General features: G+C 37.5%; 1 protein-coding gene across 2 annotated transcripts in view; it reads left to right on the forward strand.

Annotated features, from left to right (window-relative positions):
- The first annotated feature begins 246 nt into the window (after positions 1 to 246).
- Positions 247 to 16,552, forward strand: part of LOC120085088 (methylcrotonoyl-CoA carboxylase subunit alpha, mitochondrial) — a 39,791-nt gene continuing 23,485 nt past the window's right edge. For both annotated transcript variants that reach the window (XM_039040942.1, XM_039040941.1), the window contains exons 1-12: positions 247 to 702; positions 3,239 to 3,360; positions 3,699 to 3,846; positions 4,247 to 4,384; positions 8,714 to 8,809; positions 8,887 to 8,946; positions 9,326 to 9,418; positions 9,499 to 9,610; positions 11,122 to 11,226; positions 11,443 to 11,579; positions 12,171 to 12,405; positions 12,488 to 12,651. In XM_039040942.1, the coding sequence (XP_038896870.1) occupies positions 376 to 702; positions 3,239 to 3,360; positions 3,699 to 3,846; positions 4,247 to 4,384; positions 8,714 to 8,809; positions 8,887 to 8,946; positions 9,326 to 9,418; positions 9,499 to 9,610; positions 11,122 to 11,226; positions 11,443 to 11,579; positions 12,171 to 12,405; positions 12,488 to 12,651 (1,737 nt within the window). In that variant the 5' untranslated portion in view covers positions 247 to 375. The remainder of the gene's footprint in view (positions 703 to 3,238; positions 3,361 to 3,698; positions 3,847 to 4,246; positions 4,385 to 8,713; positions 8,810 to 8,886; positions 8,947 to 9,325; positions 9,419 to 9,498; positions 9,611 to 11,121; positions 11,227 to 11,442; positions 11,580 to 12,170; positions 12,406 to 12,487; positions 12,652 to 16,552) is intronic.

A 16,552-nucleotide genomic window follows, 5' to 3' on the forward strand; every position in this document is an offset into this window, starting at 1 on the left:
AGAAATTAATCTATGGAAAAGGTCAAAATACTAAGGAAGGAGACAACAAAAAAAAATTTAACCGAGCTAGTATATAAGTTCTATTTCATTTTCAAGGAATAAAATGCAACTTATAAATTTAAGTTAGTTGAATTACGTGAATTTTGAGTAGTTGAAGCAATTTTAAACAAATCCAAAATACAGCAATTTTAAACTGAAAAAGGGGTTGTTTAAAGTAAGATAAGGACGAACAAAATTTGTTTTGCCACGAAACAATTAGATAATCCTCAATGGCACTAGTCCCCAATCGCCATACGTAAATTGCCATTCCCATAGATTTCCATTTTTTCAATTCAATTGTTCCCCTATTGCTCTGTGCAAGGCCGTGGCGCGTCGATGGCGTCCATCATCTTCCGTCGGAAGCTCGCGTACAAACCTTGCCTTCTCCGAGTCAGACTCTTCTCACACTCCAGTTCCAACACTCAGCCTGCTCCACGCATCGACAAGATTCTGATTGCAAATCGCGGTGAGATAGCATGCAGGATCATCAGGACTGCCAGGAGGTTGGGGATTCAAACTGTCGCGGTTTTCAGTGACGCTGATCGGAATTCGCTTCATGTCAAGTCCGCTAATGAGGCTGTGCATATTGGCCCTTCGCTGGCGAGGTTGAGTTACTTGAATGCTCCGTCCATTGTCGATGCTGCGTCGAGGACTGGTGCGCAGGTGAGTATACGGTAGATGGGAGGTTGGAAATAATGGAAATGCTCGGATTCTTAGTTATTAACTTAACTGAACTTCAATGTTTTTGTCTAGTTTATTTTCTGTTTTTCCTGTACAGAGTTTTTGTTACAATGCTTGCAACTGTTGATTTATACTTTAATTTAGCATGCTAAAATGAAGTTTAGTACTCAAACGGAATTAGGAGAATGATTGAAAGCAACTGATATGGCTATTAGAGTTCTGAGAATAACAAAGAGGAAATGATATTCTTGGTAAATGGAGATTTTTACTTATCGGAAAAGGTTCTCAGATCAAGGTTGTTGGAGGCAGAAATGTGATTATTTTGGACAATATATCTTCGTTGTTTGAAATGCTATACTGTATTGCCGAGCAAATACGCGAAGGAACAAACTTTGTGTGTGTGGGGACATCCTCCAGCCCAAGGCAAGGACCTAGTGACTAAAAGTGTCGATCCTATGCCCTGTTTGTGTTTGACACACTTATCTTCTTTCTTTGAGCATGCTCCCTTTTGCAAAGATTTTGTAGGCATAGGCCAACGATGTGATGTCTTGATCCAATCCCTTATTTTGAGATGCGATAGGAATATATGATTCCCTTGTGATGTCTGAGGAGTGAGTACACTGTCTAACATAACGTAGCAATGGGGAGTTTGATGAAGAAGAATTGAGGATTGAATGTATACAAAAGTTCTGCCGGGGTTAATTCTTTTGTCCCAGCAGCTACAAGATTAATCTTGATCAAAGTGCTGTTTCTTTCTACATCAACCAAATTCTGTAGAGTTGTTTCTTCTTTTGTTCCCTTACCCCGATACAATGTTTTACTTTGCAAGTCAACGTTGCCTTTTGAGTTCAATATGTGGGGATGTAGATTTGAATCCTTGACTACTTGGCAAACTGTGTAGGTACCAGTATGCTGCTATAGTAATCCTGATTACAAATGTACCTGACATAGGCATGAAATCATCCGTGCTTGGTGGCATGCAGTGCTAAGACTGTAAAATGTGGAGGATTTAAAATTGGTAACCTAAGCACAGAAGGTTTCATGCATATTTTTTATGCTAGCCTGTACATAATGTCAGCCATAGGCATGTAATCTTCTGTGTTTAATGATGCCTATCGCTGACATCTTATTGAAAGCAATCAGTGTTGCCAATTGCCATATACAGGCTTGCAGGAATTAAAAAAAGCTGAAATAATATAGCTGACTTTGTATATGTCCATTGATGTGGTCTATTACTGGGAAAAAAAAGGAACTTGTGAAGTGCGGGATTCACTAACAGACATACTGAAACAAATATCTAACCACTACCGTTTTCTGCATTTAAAAGCTGATAAGCACTGCCTAACAAAACACAGCAACACATATTACTGACTTGGATCACATGCTTTGGAGATGTGAGTTTGTGAGAACCGTGTGGAATCACTTCTTTCAGATGCTTGGCTTCTAGCTCTTGGCATAGGGATACTTGTGATAGATCGGGGACTTTCTCCTCCATATACCCTTTCGCGAGAAGGGTCTTTGTTATAAAAGTACAATATATTAGTTATTAACATTAATTTCGTGTCATTTGTGATTTGTGAGTGCATTCTCGATTGATTCACACCAAGACATTATTTTATTACTTAGGCTTCATTTGGTAATGATTTGGTTTTTAGTTTTTTAGATTTTGAAAATTAAGCCTATAAATACCCTTTCCACCTCTAAATTTATTGCTTTCTTATCTAATTTTTAACTATGTTTTCAAAAACCAAGCCAAAATTTGAAAACTAAGGCCTTGTTTGGTAACTATTTTATTTTTTGTTTTTGTTTTTCAAAATTAAACCTATGGACGCTACTTCCACCTCCAAAATTTTTCTTTTGTTATCTACTTTTCACGCATGGTTTAAAAAACCAAGTCAAATTTTGAGAAATAAAAAAAGTCGCTTTCAAAAAGTTGTTTTTGTTTTTGAAATTTGGCTAAGAATTCAACCATTTTATTTGAGAAAGATGCAAATCATTGTAAAAAATGTGGATGAAATAAGCTTAATTTTCAGAAACAAAAACAAAAAACCAAATGGTTACCAAATGGGGCCTAACATAGCTAAGCTAAGTAGTGCGAGCTTGTAACCCAAATGGGGGCATTAAAGTGGTTGGAGGTTGGTCCAGTCCATAAAGTAGGGTCGTTCTGAGATGGTTTCTGGCCTGCCTGTTTAAAAGAAAATGAGGCCTAAAATAGTAGTTTTTGTTTTTGGAATTTGGTTAAGTTTTCAACTTTTGTACTTAAGAAAGGTGCAAACCAATGTAAGAAAATGTGAGGAAATAGACTTAATTTTCAAAAACTAAAATCTAAAACGAAATGGTTACCAAACGGGGCCTTAACTAACGCCATTTTTGCTCTCACATCATCATTCTTACATTCTTCATTGTTTATCAATGCTGCCGATTATTTAACTCATTTTTTTCTCAATCAGATGGTTATATCCTATTCTGGTTACATAAAGCATGGTTTTAATAGTGGGCATATTATTTTGGTGCATAGGCTATCCACCCTGGCTATGGTTTTTTATCTGAAAGTGCTGATTTTGCACAACTCTGTGAAGATGAGGGCCTTACATTTATAGGCCCACCGATATCTGCAATTCGGCACATGGGTGACAAAAGGTTTGAGAAATTGAATCTCTCTTTCTTGGTTTTTCCATTATGCTCACGAGGTAGTAGGGAGTTCTTTAGATAACTGTCTGCAGAACATAACGTTTTCTATCTACTTACCCTCATGTTCTTCTTTCTTCTTTCCTTCCTTCCTTTCTATTCATGTATATATTTTTAAATTTAATTTTTCATTCCTTTTTCCCAAATAAATCTATAACGTGTTTAAATATGCATCCATTTCTGATTATGTGAAGGGTCGCTGCTTGCTTACAACCAATTTTCCTTCTCTTTTCTTGAGACATAATTGTTCTACTTGCCAATCAACATGTTATTTTACCAATCTGTTTCAGTGCGTCAAAGCGAATAATGGGTGCAGCTGGTGTCCCGCTTGTGCCTGGGTATCATGGTACTGCACAGGATATTGATACTATGAAGTCAGAAGCAGACAAAATTGGATATCCAATATTGATAAAACCAACTCATGGAGGTGGTGGGAAGGTGTGTTGTTTCTTTGAGTTTAAACATTGTAGAACTTTTTGATTTGTCTAAAAAATCAGAAATTTATGGAAGATTCATGGTCCATTCATGTTTGAGTGTTTGATCGAGGTTGGAAAAAATCAACAAATATGAGGCTGAGGACTGAGGAGTGCTCCACATGCCTCTGAAACCAAAATATCAAATTATCAATAATTAAACCTTTAAGATCACAAAGTGATAATTAGAAACAGTTATACGAGGGAAAACATGTATGGAAGCTCAAACTGCAGACCAAGCTGTAAGAATCAATCATTCCAAACAATACGACATGACCCTTCCATTTTTCATTTCCAGGCTGAAAGTACAGCATTTTTCTTTTCCAACTATGATATTATGTGAGATTTTATGAAATATATTTTAGGGTATGAGGATTGTACATAGCCCAAATGAATTTATTGATGCTTTCTTGGGAGCTCAACGTGAGGCTGCAGCTTCCTTTGGCATAAGCACAATACTGCTGGAAAAATATATCACCCAGCCAAGGCACATAGAAGTCCAGGTATTGTTCTTTGCTTCAATCGTTTCAAATAATAATTTCTCGACATTTATCTGCTGCAATGTAGGAGAGTCTATGTAACGTCCACACACTAATGTATGAATACATTTTTTTTATTAGAAACAAACTTTTCATTATCCAAAGATGATTCCAAAAGGATGGGGAGATGAGATATCCTCACACTCCAAAAGGTTACAGAAAAGATGCCCAACTGGTGTCAATTTGAGATAAGCTATAATTACCAAATAATTTAGAAGTAATTGACCAAGTAGAAGAAAAAGAGTGACTAGGGCCCAAAACACCTTCGCTGACATGGCTTGAACGTAAATGTTGCATCTTTTTAGAACAAGGCTACTGATTTGGACACCTTTTCAGAACATCTTATTTGTATTGCTCTATCTTAGTGTAAAATTTTAGATCTTCTTCATATTTGTGAGTTATATCTTCTCTTGTATTTCATTGGAAGTTTTTTTTGTAATTCCTTTAGCATGTTTGCTATTTTTCCATCTCATTCATATATGTTTCTTAAAAAAAAAGATGAAGAAGAAGAAGAAGAAAGCTCATAGTTCACTAGAGAGGTTGACACCCTGGATATCATGATGAATTCTCTTGTAGCTTCATATGCCACCCTCAACTGTGTATTCTGGACGAGAAGCATGGGAGGATTTGAGTTATAATATTTTCTAGTCTCTTTTTTCAGCAAAGATCGAGGAGAGCTTTTTGAATTAGTTTCGGATCTCATTGGTCCTCCAAGTTGAGATTGTTGTTGTATGCTTATGGAGGTCCTCCACGTCCCACTTTTTGTGACGGAGGGAGGTTGTTGGTTGTTGCCTGTGGGAGACTGGCTCTTCCATGTTCTTTGGAGAAAAAGATGAGGTGCAATACCAAAAGACTAATTCTTGAATGAAATGATTCTCTCTCAAAATGGGAGAGAAGGATCTTATTTATAGAGAAAATTAATTACAAGATGTTTAACTAACTATCATTAACAACTAACAATTAGTTAACAATTAGCAGATAACTAACTCCTATCCTTTTTAACCAGTTGCTTACAGAAGGGCCCTTTTGGCCTTACACTAATCCACCCCTCCCAAAATTCAACTCGTCCTCGAGTGAGCTAAGAAGCTAAGTGAAAGTCAACGGGGCATAATATGGCTTCAAATCAACAATATTGAATGCTGGATTAATATGTAGTCACAAGGCAACTCAATGCGGTAACTTAGTTTGGCCATCGGTCTGTGAATGAGAAGTAGGGCTTAAATGCAGTCTTCCACTCATCCCTTGGTCTTGTTCGAATTTGGTGGTATTCACTCCTCAAGTACACTTTCAAAAAAATCACTACTCCACCAAATTGATCAAGTAAATCACCTATTCTAGGGATTGAGAAGCTATACTTCACTATAATCCCATTGATGGCTCTACTTTCACTGTACATCTTCCAACTACCAACTTTTTTAGGCGTGAGTAGGGCTAGCACTGCACATGGGCTAAGGTTTGGTTGGATATGCCCCTTTTTTAACAATTCTTCAATATGTTGGTGGATGACCTCATACTCCTTTGGACTCGTACTATAGTGAGGAAGATGAGGGATTGTAGTATCTGGAACCAAGTCAATATGGTGTTGAATGTCTTCACTGTTTTTTGAATTTTTGTCTTTTCAGCAACTACAAGGCCCAATATATCAGTCTCGCTCTCTTTAACAAATATTTTGCAATGTACTTGAGGATTAAAATCTCCTTTGGGAGCAATCGACACCGTTTGGAGGACACAATATCACCTTCATCCATCTCAATATAATTGGCTTCTTCCTCATCATCTTCACTGCATTTAGCCAATGAATCCTCTTCCTCTTCCTCTTCCTCATCCACATATACTATTATTTTTTGTTGGGGACACTTATTAGACAAGTGACCCTCTTGGCCACACCTAAAACACTTGCATAATGTAGGCCAGTTACAAGGATTTTGAACTTTCTTCTTGTAAACAGCCATTGTTTCCTTCTCACCAACCTCTTCTTGCTTTTCTTTTTCCTTTTCCTCAGTTGCTGTTGGTGGGAGGGGATGTGGGTTGCGGGAACACCACGTGCTATCCCAAACCCTAAACCTATTAGTTGCTGTTGGTGGGGAAGAGTGATTAGTAGGAGCGTTATTCGAAGTGCTAGCTTTTCTACTAAAGGAAGCATCCTAGGGAGGCTTTCTTGAAATTTTCTTAGAGTGAATTTCATTTAACTCTTCCACTGTTTCAACATAAGAAATTGCATCAGCTAACCAATGAAAGTGTTGAAGCGTTGCCTTCTTTTTGATGTCCATTCTTAGCCTGCCAATGAACCATGCAATTAGTTGCAGCTCGTTTTTGGCCAAATTAGTTCTTGCTCCCAAACGGTGGAATTCTTCCACAAAATCATCTACTGTTTGAGGGCTGGAGTTTTGATATTGATTATACAATGTTTACTCATAGTTGGGAGGAAGGAACCTTTCTTTCATCAACCTCTTCATTTTTCCTCACGTTTGGATAGGCCTTTTGCCTTGTCTTTGCTGATTGACCTCTAATTGGTCCCACCAAGTGGAAGCTCCCCCTTTCAACTCAAATGCTACCAAAAGTACCTTCTTGTGATCCGGCGTGCCCATGTAATTGAAAAAATTCTCGGTATTTCTGATCTAATCAAGAAATGATTTGATGTCATGCTTACCATTGTAGAATGGCAAGTCAATCTTCATTTTGTAGTTGTGTGGATCACCTTTAGCTTCATATCTTCCGTCTCGTCCTCTTCTTGGAGCATAAAACTCTTATTCTTGATCATACTCACTTGAAGAATCCCAATCTTGAAATTCTTGTTGCCATTCTTGCCTAATCAAACGTCTTCTTGGAGTTGCCTATGCAATCTTGTTGCTCTTTCTCGATGAATTTCTTGCTGAAATTGGAAATTTCTTGGCTGTCCAACACCATGTCTACCTCTTCTTCCCCAAATTTGATTGAATGCTGAGGCATTTTCATCATGTTGGGCCGGTGTTGTCAATACATCCAAACTTCTTACAAGCATTGCCACCGTTTCCTGAAGGCTGTTCAATGATCCATGAATTCCCTTCAAAGAATCTTCAACGGACAGCAAGCGTATCGTTGTAGTTCTTGGAGAGAGGATGGGGGTTTCTTCCACCTCCTGGTCTTGCGCTTGAACGTCTCCTCTTTGGTGGGCAGCCCTTCTTCCTGCCATTGACCCGGATTCTTGGACTGATTTGATACCAAATTTGGTGCAATATCAAAAGACTAATTCTTGAATGAAATGATTCTCTCTCAAAATTGAGAGAGAAGGATCTTATTTATAGAGGAAATTAGTTACAAGATGTTTAACTATCATAACAACTAACAATTAGCTAACAATTAGCAATTAACTAACTCCTATCCCTTTTAACTAGTTATTTACAAAAGGGTCCTTTCGGCCTTACACTGGATGAGCTGTTAAGAATTAGAGGATCAGTTGGTCGAATCTAGTATGGGTTGTACGTGTATGGTAATTGGAGTCAGCAGCACTTTTAGTAACCTTGGGAAAGATGATCAAGCTTGTGGGCTGCTTTATTTTTTGTTCCTTATTTTTGTAAGCATTAGTCTCTTTACATTTCGTCAATGGTAAGTTTTTTTTTTTTTTTTTTATAGACAAGAAGTGATGGGATGTCTAGGATTGGGAGCTCTTGGAAGAATGGGCTTTGGGGTATATATTGGTGCTGTTCTCTCTCTCCTTGCCTTGGAGTTTCTTTTATAATCGTTTCTTTTTCTTTTTCTGGTTTCATTTGCACCTGGTGTTGTTGGGTTGACCCTATTTTCTGTTTGGTCTTTTCTTTTGTACTTTTATCACTCTTTGTGAAGACTGGTCCTCTTATCAGAAAGTAGGACACACTTCCTCACAAGTCACGACCTTCCCAAAGTATATCATCTGACCTACTCAGCAACTTCCCTTGGACTTTAGATTCTTGACACATAATAATTGAGAATAGTAAGCTAGTTTGGTAAGTAGAATAGCAAGTCTTCCTTAATTTGGTAAAAGGCATTTCGATCTCTATACATCCAAAAGAGATTTTTAAAAAAAACAAAATTTATTATTCATTTTTTATGCTTTTGAAGTGGTAAATCGAGGTATGATTTCGACCAATCATTTACCGAAAACAATAGGCTATCAAGACCAATTAGTTTTGTATAGGCACAGCCGCACAACAACCCTTCAAAATCAATAACATCATGGAACAAGGAGTTTCCTCACACTAAGACCTTTCTTAAGGTTCAAGATTTTTCCTTTTTGTTTATGCATTGATCTTTAGTCCTATAATTTTGAAGCTGTAGATTTTTGGGGACACACACGGGAACATTCTGCATCTGAATGAGAGGGATTGCAGTGTGCAAAGAAGACACCAGAAGATAATTGAAGAAGCTCCAGCTGTAATGATTGTTTTTCTTACTGATATATTTTCTTTGTAATTTTATTCCAATTATAACTAAAGTATGCATTGGTACAGCCAAATGTTTTGGACGACTTCCGATCGCATTTGGGTCAAGCTGCTGTTTCTGCAGCTAAGGTGAGATCTACTTCCTTCACATTTAATGTAACGGTTAGCAATTGAGAAAACAATTCATAAGATAGTTGGACCGAGTTTTTTTGATGTCTATTTGAAGCACAAGCATGGCACATGACATGCTTAACCAGTGGTTGGTTGTGATTATTATTGACTACTCAGTAAGTAGAATAATAATTAAATTGGGTGCTGCTTTAGTACTTATCTAGACAGAGGCTGACAATTATTGTTATTTCCCTGGTTTAGAACACCTTTTTGTCTCTTTTTCCTTTTAATTGTGTAAAGTCTTGCCATTACAGTAGGTGAATTTTCTATTATTTTCCCCTTTCTAGGGATTCGAAGTGTACTTTCCTGATATGAATTTTCAATTCGGTGCATAAAGGCAGTTGGTTATTACAGTGCTGGGACGGTGGAGTTCATAGTTGATACTATCTCCGGTCAATTTTATTTCATGGAGATGAATACTCGCCTTCAGGTTCCTTGATTAAGCTTCTCAAATTCCTTTTAACACATTATAACAGACATTATTTAATGTCAATTAGCTCTTGCATACAGGTTGAACATCCTGTTACTGAGATGATAGTGGATCAAGATCTTGTTGAGTGGCAAATCCGTGTTGCAAATGGAGAATCACTTCCCATAACGCAGGCACAAGTGCCCTTATTAGGTAGTCTGCTTTTTCTTTAAATGATGATGCACGAGGTCTTCACTAGATGCTGCAATTAGTGTGACCAGTAGCTACTTATATACGGAGAGGTTAACTTTTAGCGTTGCATTTGACCAGTTGATATTTATTTATTTATTTAGTTTTAAATTTTTTAGATAATTTATTAGGTATGAAATCGAAAGTTCAGAGACTCATTAGACATTTTTAAAATTCAGAAATCTATTAGACACAATATTGAAAGTTCAGAGACCTACTGAATACAAGTTTGTAGGTTAAGAGACTAAATTTGTAACTTAACCTACAAATTTTGTTGTGAGAGAAGTTTTCAATCACTTTCTTTGATTTTTTTGGAATAAAAATCTATTTTTTAAGGACTATGTTAAGAATGATTTCATAAACCATCATGGGTTGACCTAGTATTACCGGGTTCATAATAAGGAGGAATGAGGTCAAACTCTTGTGATCTCCTATCTTGAGGATTTAATATTCCTACAAATTTTCTTGGGAGACAAATGTAGTAAGGTTGAGCGATTATCCCATGAGAATAGACACTTGAAGATTAGAAAAAACATAATTACTTAGAATTTCTGAAGGAGAAATCTCACTAAATGTAGAACATCTGTCATTTGTGTAATACCCAAAGCATATCTGTCCAACAATTCCACGAGCATTCTTATTTTCTTTCTTGGAATATGAAATTTATTACCATCTTGTCGACACGACCATAGCTCAACTAATTAAAATTATATACTCTCAACCAAGAGGTTTGAAGTACAAATCCCCCACCCTCTGTGTTGAACTCGAAATTCTTATCCTGTAAAGCATTGGGTCAAATGATACCTTAAGAATTGGAGAATATAACAATTATATTAAAGATAAAATATTTATATGTGCTGCTCATTAATGGATGTGGAAATGGAGGGATTTAATAGCCCATGCTATTTGATTACCAATTGACTCAAAAACGTAAACTGATGGATGAAGGCAATTTTAATATTATATCATCAAACACTCCCCTCATTTGTAGGCTTGAAATATGTAGAAGACCCAACAAGTGAAAATCAATATTAATTGGGAAGGAAATAACATGGCAGGGATTTAAATACATTACCTCCTAGACCACCTGCTTTGATGTCATGTTAAATTATCAATTGATCCAAAAACTTAAGCTGATGGGTGAAGGAAAATTTAATATTATATTATCTAACACTATTAAAGTATTAATTCTGAAAATGTGACTAACTGTGATCATTTTTTACTATGGAATTTTTTATTCCCAAGTTTCTGAAGTCTCTGATAAATATCATGAAACACATACATTTGCAAATAGTTTTTCATTTGATTATATATATGAATTTATTTTTATTTTGTTAATCTCCAATCATATGTATATATATATTGAACAAGAGAGAACTTTTCGTTGCTATTTTGTAAATTTGTTTCATATAGTTTACTAATATTGCGCATGTGCTCAATATTGTGGACCCTGATGAAGTTATTTTTGTTGTTAGGTCATGCTTTTGAAGCCCGCATATATGCAGAGAATGTGCCAAAAGGGTTTCTTCCAGCCACTGGAAGTCTTCACCATTACTGCCCTGTTCCCGTTTCACAGTCTGGTATGATGTTTCACTTCACTAATGTAGCAACTTAATCTTCAGTTTCTGCAATTAGAAAGAAATTTTATTGAACCATCCTAATATATTTCTTAGTAATGTCTGACTGCTTACTACCTTTTACTTTGGAATTTTCATCTTTGCTTTGTTTTTCATAGTTTCTTTTTCCTTCTTTCCTTTCTGTCTTAATCTTTGAAATCGATCTCTCTCTTTCAACAGTTCGAGTTGAAACTGGGGTTGAACAAGGAGATGCTGTTAGTGTGCATTATGATCCTATGATTGCTAAGCTTGTTGTTTGGGGAGAAAATCGTACTGCAGCATTAGTCAAACTAAAACACTGTCTAACAAAGTTTGAGGTAAATCTAATTAGAATTAGTTTGCTTTGTGGAATTTACTATATATTGACAAGAAACGGAACTTTTCATCGGTATAATGGACTAATACTCAAAGATTACTATTCAACTTGATTTAAGATTAAAGAAATATATTTTCTTGAAACCTTGCATTGTCATTGCCAGTATTTCAATGAGATAAGCGGATAATATTCCAAGCAATTGGCCTGTTAAAGGAAATAAGAACAATTTGGAAGTTGAAGCAGCGAAGGTGGTAGATTTGGTTGCCTCAATGGCTACTACAGTTATTTTATAGCGGCTATTGATCAAGTTCCCTTTACAGCCAAATTTACTTGACATTATCATTTAATTGAAGGCGGTTATTTTGGGTGACCATCTAATGATTCAATATCACGTTGCTTGCTCAAAGGTTTCTTGTTCAAAAAAAATATCACACTGCTTGTAGGTTTATGTCCAAAAGCTTTCTTGACGTTGGCTTATACTTTTAATTGAGGGTGCTAAAATTGTCTTGAGCCAACATCTTGTAGTTAATTTGTAACTCTTCAAAAATCCAAATTCATCCAGAATCATTGAGGTCCATTGCTCTTTCATAAGGTTGCAGGTGTCCCAACCAACATAAACTTTCTATTAAAACTTGCAAATCATCATGCATTTGAACGTGGGGACGTGGAAACTCATTTTATTGAGCGCTATAAAGATGACCTCTTTGTCGATCCTTCTAATCTTTTGATGGCGAAAGAAGCATATGAAGCTGCTGGACTTAATGCCCGTCTAGCTGCTGCTTGTATTGTCAGCTTGGAACATTCTAAACTGACCGAAAAATCTTCTGGTATTGCAAGTTTTTATCTATTTTTCTGATCTTAATTGCTTTAGAAAGCAGTTCTTAAATTGAAAATTCTACATCTTTTCAGGGAATGATCTACATTCAATATGGTACTCTCCTCCTCCATTTAGAGTCCATCATTGTGCTAGGCGCACAATAGAATTTGAGTGGGAGAATCAATATGATAGCAGTGCCTCAAAGCCGTTTCCTCTTACAATCATCTACCAGCAAGATGGGGGCTTTCTAATTGAGGTATTTGTACTCCTTTAAGAGGCATGCTCGATTAGCCATTTAATTAAATTTTTGGTTTTCTTTTCTTATAATTTGTTTGGAAACAAAGTACCCTTTTTCTTTTTTAATATATATATATATATATATATTTAAACTAAGGACAACCATACAGTTTTGGACCTTCGTAAAGGCAGCTCCTTAACAATTGCTTGAGTTCCTTCACCAGACTTGAGAGGTGTTGGGTGAGCCTTTCTAAAGCTTTGGTTGGGTGTCTTGTTTTGGTGGCATTGTACAATTCAATGTCTTTTATAAGAACATTACCAGGAGATACAAATATATCTGGAGGATGATTGTATGTGACATATCACAAAATATCTTAACTTAGGTCTCAATCTTTGACGAATTAGCTTGTGGCTTTATGTCCTTTGATTGTGAGGCACAATGATTAGGATAATTCTTAGATCACCAATTGACCTAAAAGCATAAGCTGATGGGTGAAGCTAAGTAAATTTAATAATAATATCTAACACTCTGTTAGGTTCCAGTTCTTGCACTCAACTTAAACAACACAAGCAACAAAGAAATCCACTGGAAGAACAGGGTATTCACCTCTGTCTAGTATTATTTATATTTCCAGGTGAGTGTTTACATAAAACTTGAAAGATTCAGCCACCAACAAAAGAAAGAAACAAGATAAGGATTAAAAAGAAAAGGACCCAACAATACTAGCCAATTTGAGAGGGCTAGCTTCAAAACGATTTCCTACCCTCTATGCCTCCCTCCATTCCGTTATAAAGCACAACCTCGTGGTCCCCTCCCCCTATGATTCCCTCATCCAAACGGTTATAATCTTCCTCCATTATCCTAGGAGTAATTCCCCTTCTACCCCTCCTCTTGTATGTATGAATGATCGGGGGTCTAACAATATCGCTTCCTTCGAAATGCACCTTGTCCTCGAGGTGTAGCGGGGGAAATTGTTCTTTCATCAGATGCACTGCCTCCCAAGTAACATCACTTTCTGGCAGCCTTTTCCATTTAATCAACCATTTGTTTGCAGCCATTTCCCTGTTCCAATGAATACCCAAAATGAATTTCGGGACTATTTGAAGTTCAAATTCCTCGGTCAAGATAGGACGGTGTTGCTGAACCCTGGTTTGTTCCCCCAATTTCTTTTTCAGCTGAGATACATGGAACACATCATGAATTTATGCTTCTGGAGGTAACTCCAGCTTGTATATGACTTCCCCAATCCGTTCCTTCACCTTGTATGGGCCGTAGAATTTTGGAGCCAGTTTTTCACATTGCTTCCTTGCCAACGACCGTTGTCTGTAGGGTCTGAGCTTTAAGAACCTCTTCTCCCACTTCTAATTGTAACTCCCTTCTATTCAAGTCTGCCCGTTTCTTCATTCTACCCCTTGCCAGCACTAGATGTTCTCTTAAAGCCCTCAATGTAGCATCTCTGGCCTTCAACTGTTGCTCCACCAGGTCATTTGAAGGCTTCTTCTCACCATAGGATATTAGTGGTGGTGGTTTCCTCCCGAATACAACTTGAATAGGGTGTAGTTTTGATTGAAGAATGGAATGTGGTATTGTACCAGAGTTCGGCCCAAGGGATTTACTTGCTCCATTTCAACGGCTGTTCATTACAAAAACATCTTAGACACATCTCTAAACAACGATTCACCTGTTTCGTCTGGCCATCCGTTTGAGGGTGGAAAGCCGTGCTCCTCTTCAACACTGTCCCCATCATTGAGAATAATTCCTTCCAAAAATGACAAAGGAAGATTTGGTCCCGATCGGTCACTATGGATTTAGGGACTCCATGATGTCGCACAACTTCCTAAATAAAAGCCTCCGCCACTTACTTGGCAATGAAAAGATGTTTTAATCGCATGAAATGAGCATACTTACTAAGTCTGTCCACAACCACCATGATAACATCAAATCCTTCTGATTTGGGCAACCCTTCTACAAAATCCATCGTTAAGTCATCTCAAACTTGCTCAGGTATAGGTAACGATTGTAACAACCCATGGTTTCATGGATTCTGCCTTATTCCGTTGACATGTGTCACATTACTCCACATACTTCTTAATATCGGCCTTCATTCTTTGCCAATAAACTTCCCCAGACATCCTCTTGTATGTTCGAAGGAAACCCGAATGCTCACCGAGTACTGAGTCATGGAAGGTATGCAACATCGAGGGTATCATCGAGGATTTCTTGGACAGCACCAATCTCCCTTTATATAGCAGCTTCCCACGACACAACTGATAATTTGCCTTTACCTCAGGATCTTCTTTTAGTTTAGCTATTATGGCCTACAACTCTTCATCTTCTCGGACCTCATCGAGTAAGGCTGGTGCAGACATTACCATAAGTTCTTCGGTAAGAGGTATTCAAGAGAGCGCATTCGCTGCTTTGTTTGTGAGACCAGGCTGATACAAAATCTCAAAGTCATATCCCAACAATTTGGTTAACTAGTTCCTAGGGTTGCACTTCCCTCTGCTCAATAAAAAATTTCAACGCTTTTTGATTCGACACCACGGTAAATTTGCTTCCCAAGAGGTAATGCCTCCATTTTTGGACAGCCAACACTACTGCCATCAGTTTGCGCTCGTAGACTGACTTCCCTTGTGCTCGTGGAGACAACTTCTGACTAAAATACGCAATCGGCTTCGAATTTTGAGTAAGCACTGCTCCCAACCCATGTCCTGAAGCATCCGTTCCAATCAAAAAAGGAATCGAGAAGTTTGGTAACGTCAGCATGGGAAGTGAAGTCATGGCCTGCTTCAGTTCTTCAAAGGCATGATTCACTTGCTTGTCCCAATGGAAGGCATTTTTCTATAATAACTGAGTCAGAGGGGCTGCTATTTGACCATACTTTTGCACAAACCGTCGATAGTATCCTGTGAGGCCTAGAAAACCTTTACTGTAGTAGGTCTTGGCCATTGCAACATTACTTTAACCTTTTCCCCATTTGCTTCTACCCCTTATTGTGACACCCAATGACTGAGATATTGAATTCTAGGCTGACAAAATATGCACTTCTTATTTACGAATAGTTTATGATCTCTCAGAAGATTGAAAACCACAACTAAATGTGTTTCATGGGTGGAAATGTTAGGGCTGTAGACTAGTATATCATCAAAAAAGACCAAGATGAATCTCCTAAGGAATGGCTTGAAGATCTAGTTCATCAATGATTGGAATGTTGCCGGTGCATTAATCAATCCGAAAGGTATGACAAAGAACTCGTAATAGCCTTCGTGAGTCTTGAAGGCAGTCTTCTCAACGTCTTCTTCCCTCATATGGATTTGGTGATACCCTGAACCTTAAGTCTAGTTTGGAATAAACAGTAGAACCGTGGAGCTCATCGAGTAATTCCTCGATCACTGGGATAGGGAATTTGTCAGCAATCATTATTTGATTCAATTTCCGGTGATCCACACAAAATCTCCAACTTCCATCTTTCTTTTCACCAGTAATACAGGACTAGAATAGGGGCTTCGACTAGGTGTAATAATCCCCACCTCGAGCATTTTCCCCACGAGTTTCTCGATTTCTTCCTTTTGCTTGTACCCATATTTGTGTGGTCTTACATTAACCAAGGGTCGTCCTTCCAAAGTGTTGATTTGATAATCTATTTCTCTTTTGGGTGGGAGTTCTGTTGGTACCCCAAAAATATCTTCATTCTCTTCAAGCAGGCATTGAATCATCATGAGTAGCTTTTCTACCCCTTGGTCAGCATCCTCTTCAATCACATCCCGATCATATGCTATTTTAACATTCTGAAACTCCATTAAAAACCCAAGGTCCTCCTCCTCCCAAACTTTGGCTAGAGCCTTTAGTGATATTTCCGAGTGAGTGAGCGTCAGATCCCTTTCAATGTTACTACTCGATCCCCCTCCATGAAGCACAT

The sequence above is a fragment of the Benincasa hispida genome, chromosome 9 (assembly GCF_009727055.1).
Source record: "Benincasa hispida cultivar B227 chromosome 9, ASM972705v1, whole genome shotgun sequence".
NCBI classification, from domain to species: domain Eukaryota; kingdom Viridiplantae; phylum Streptophyta; class Magnoliopsida; order Cucurbitales; family Cucurbitaceae; genus Benincasa; species Benincasa hispida.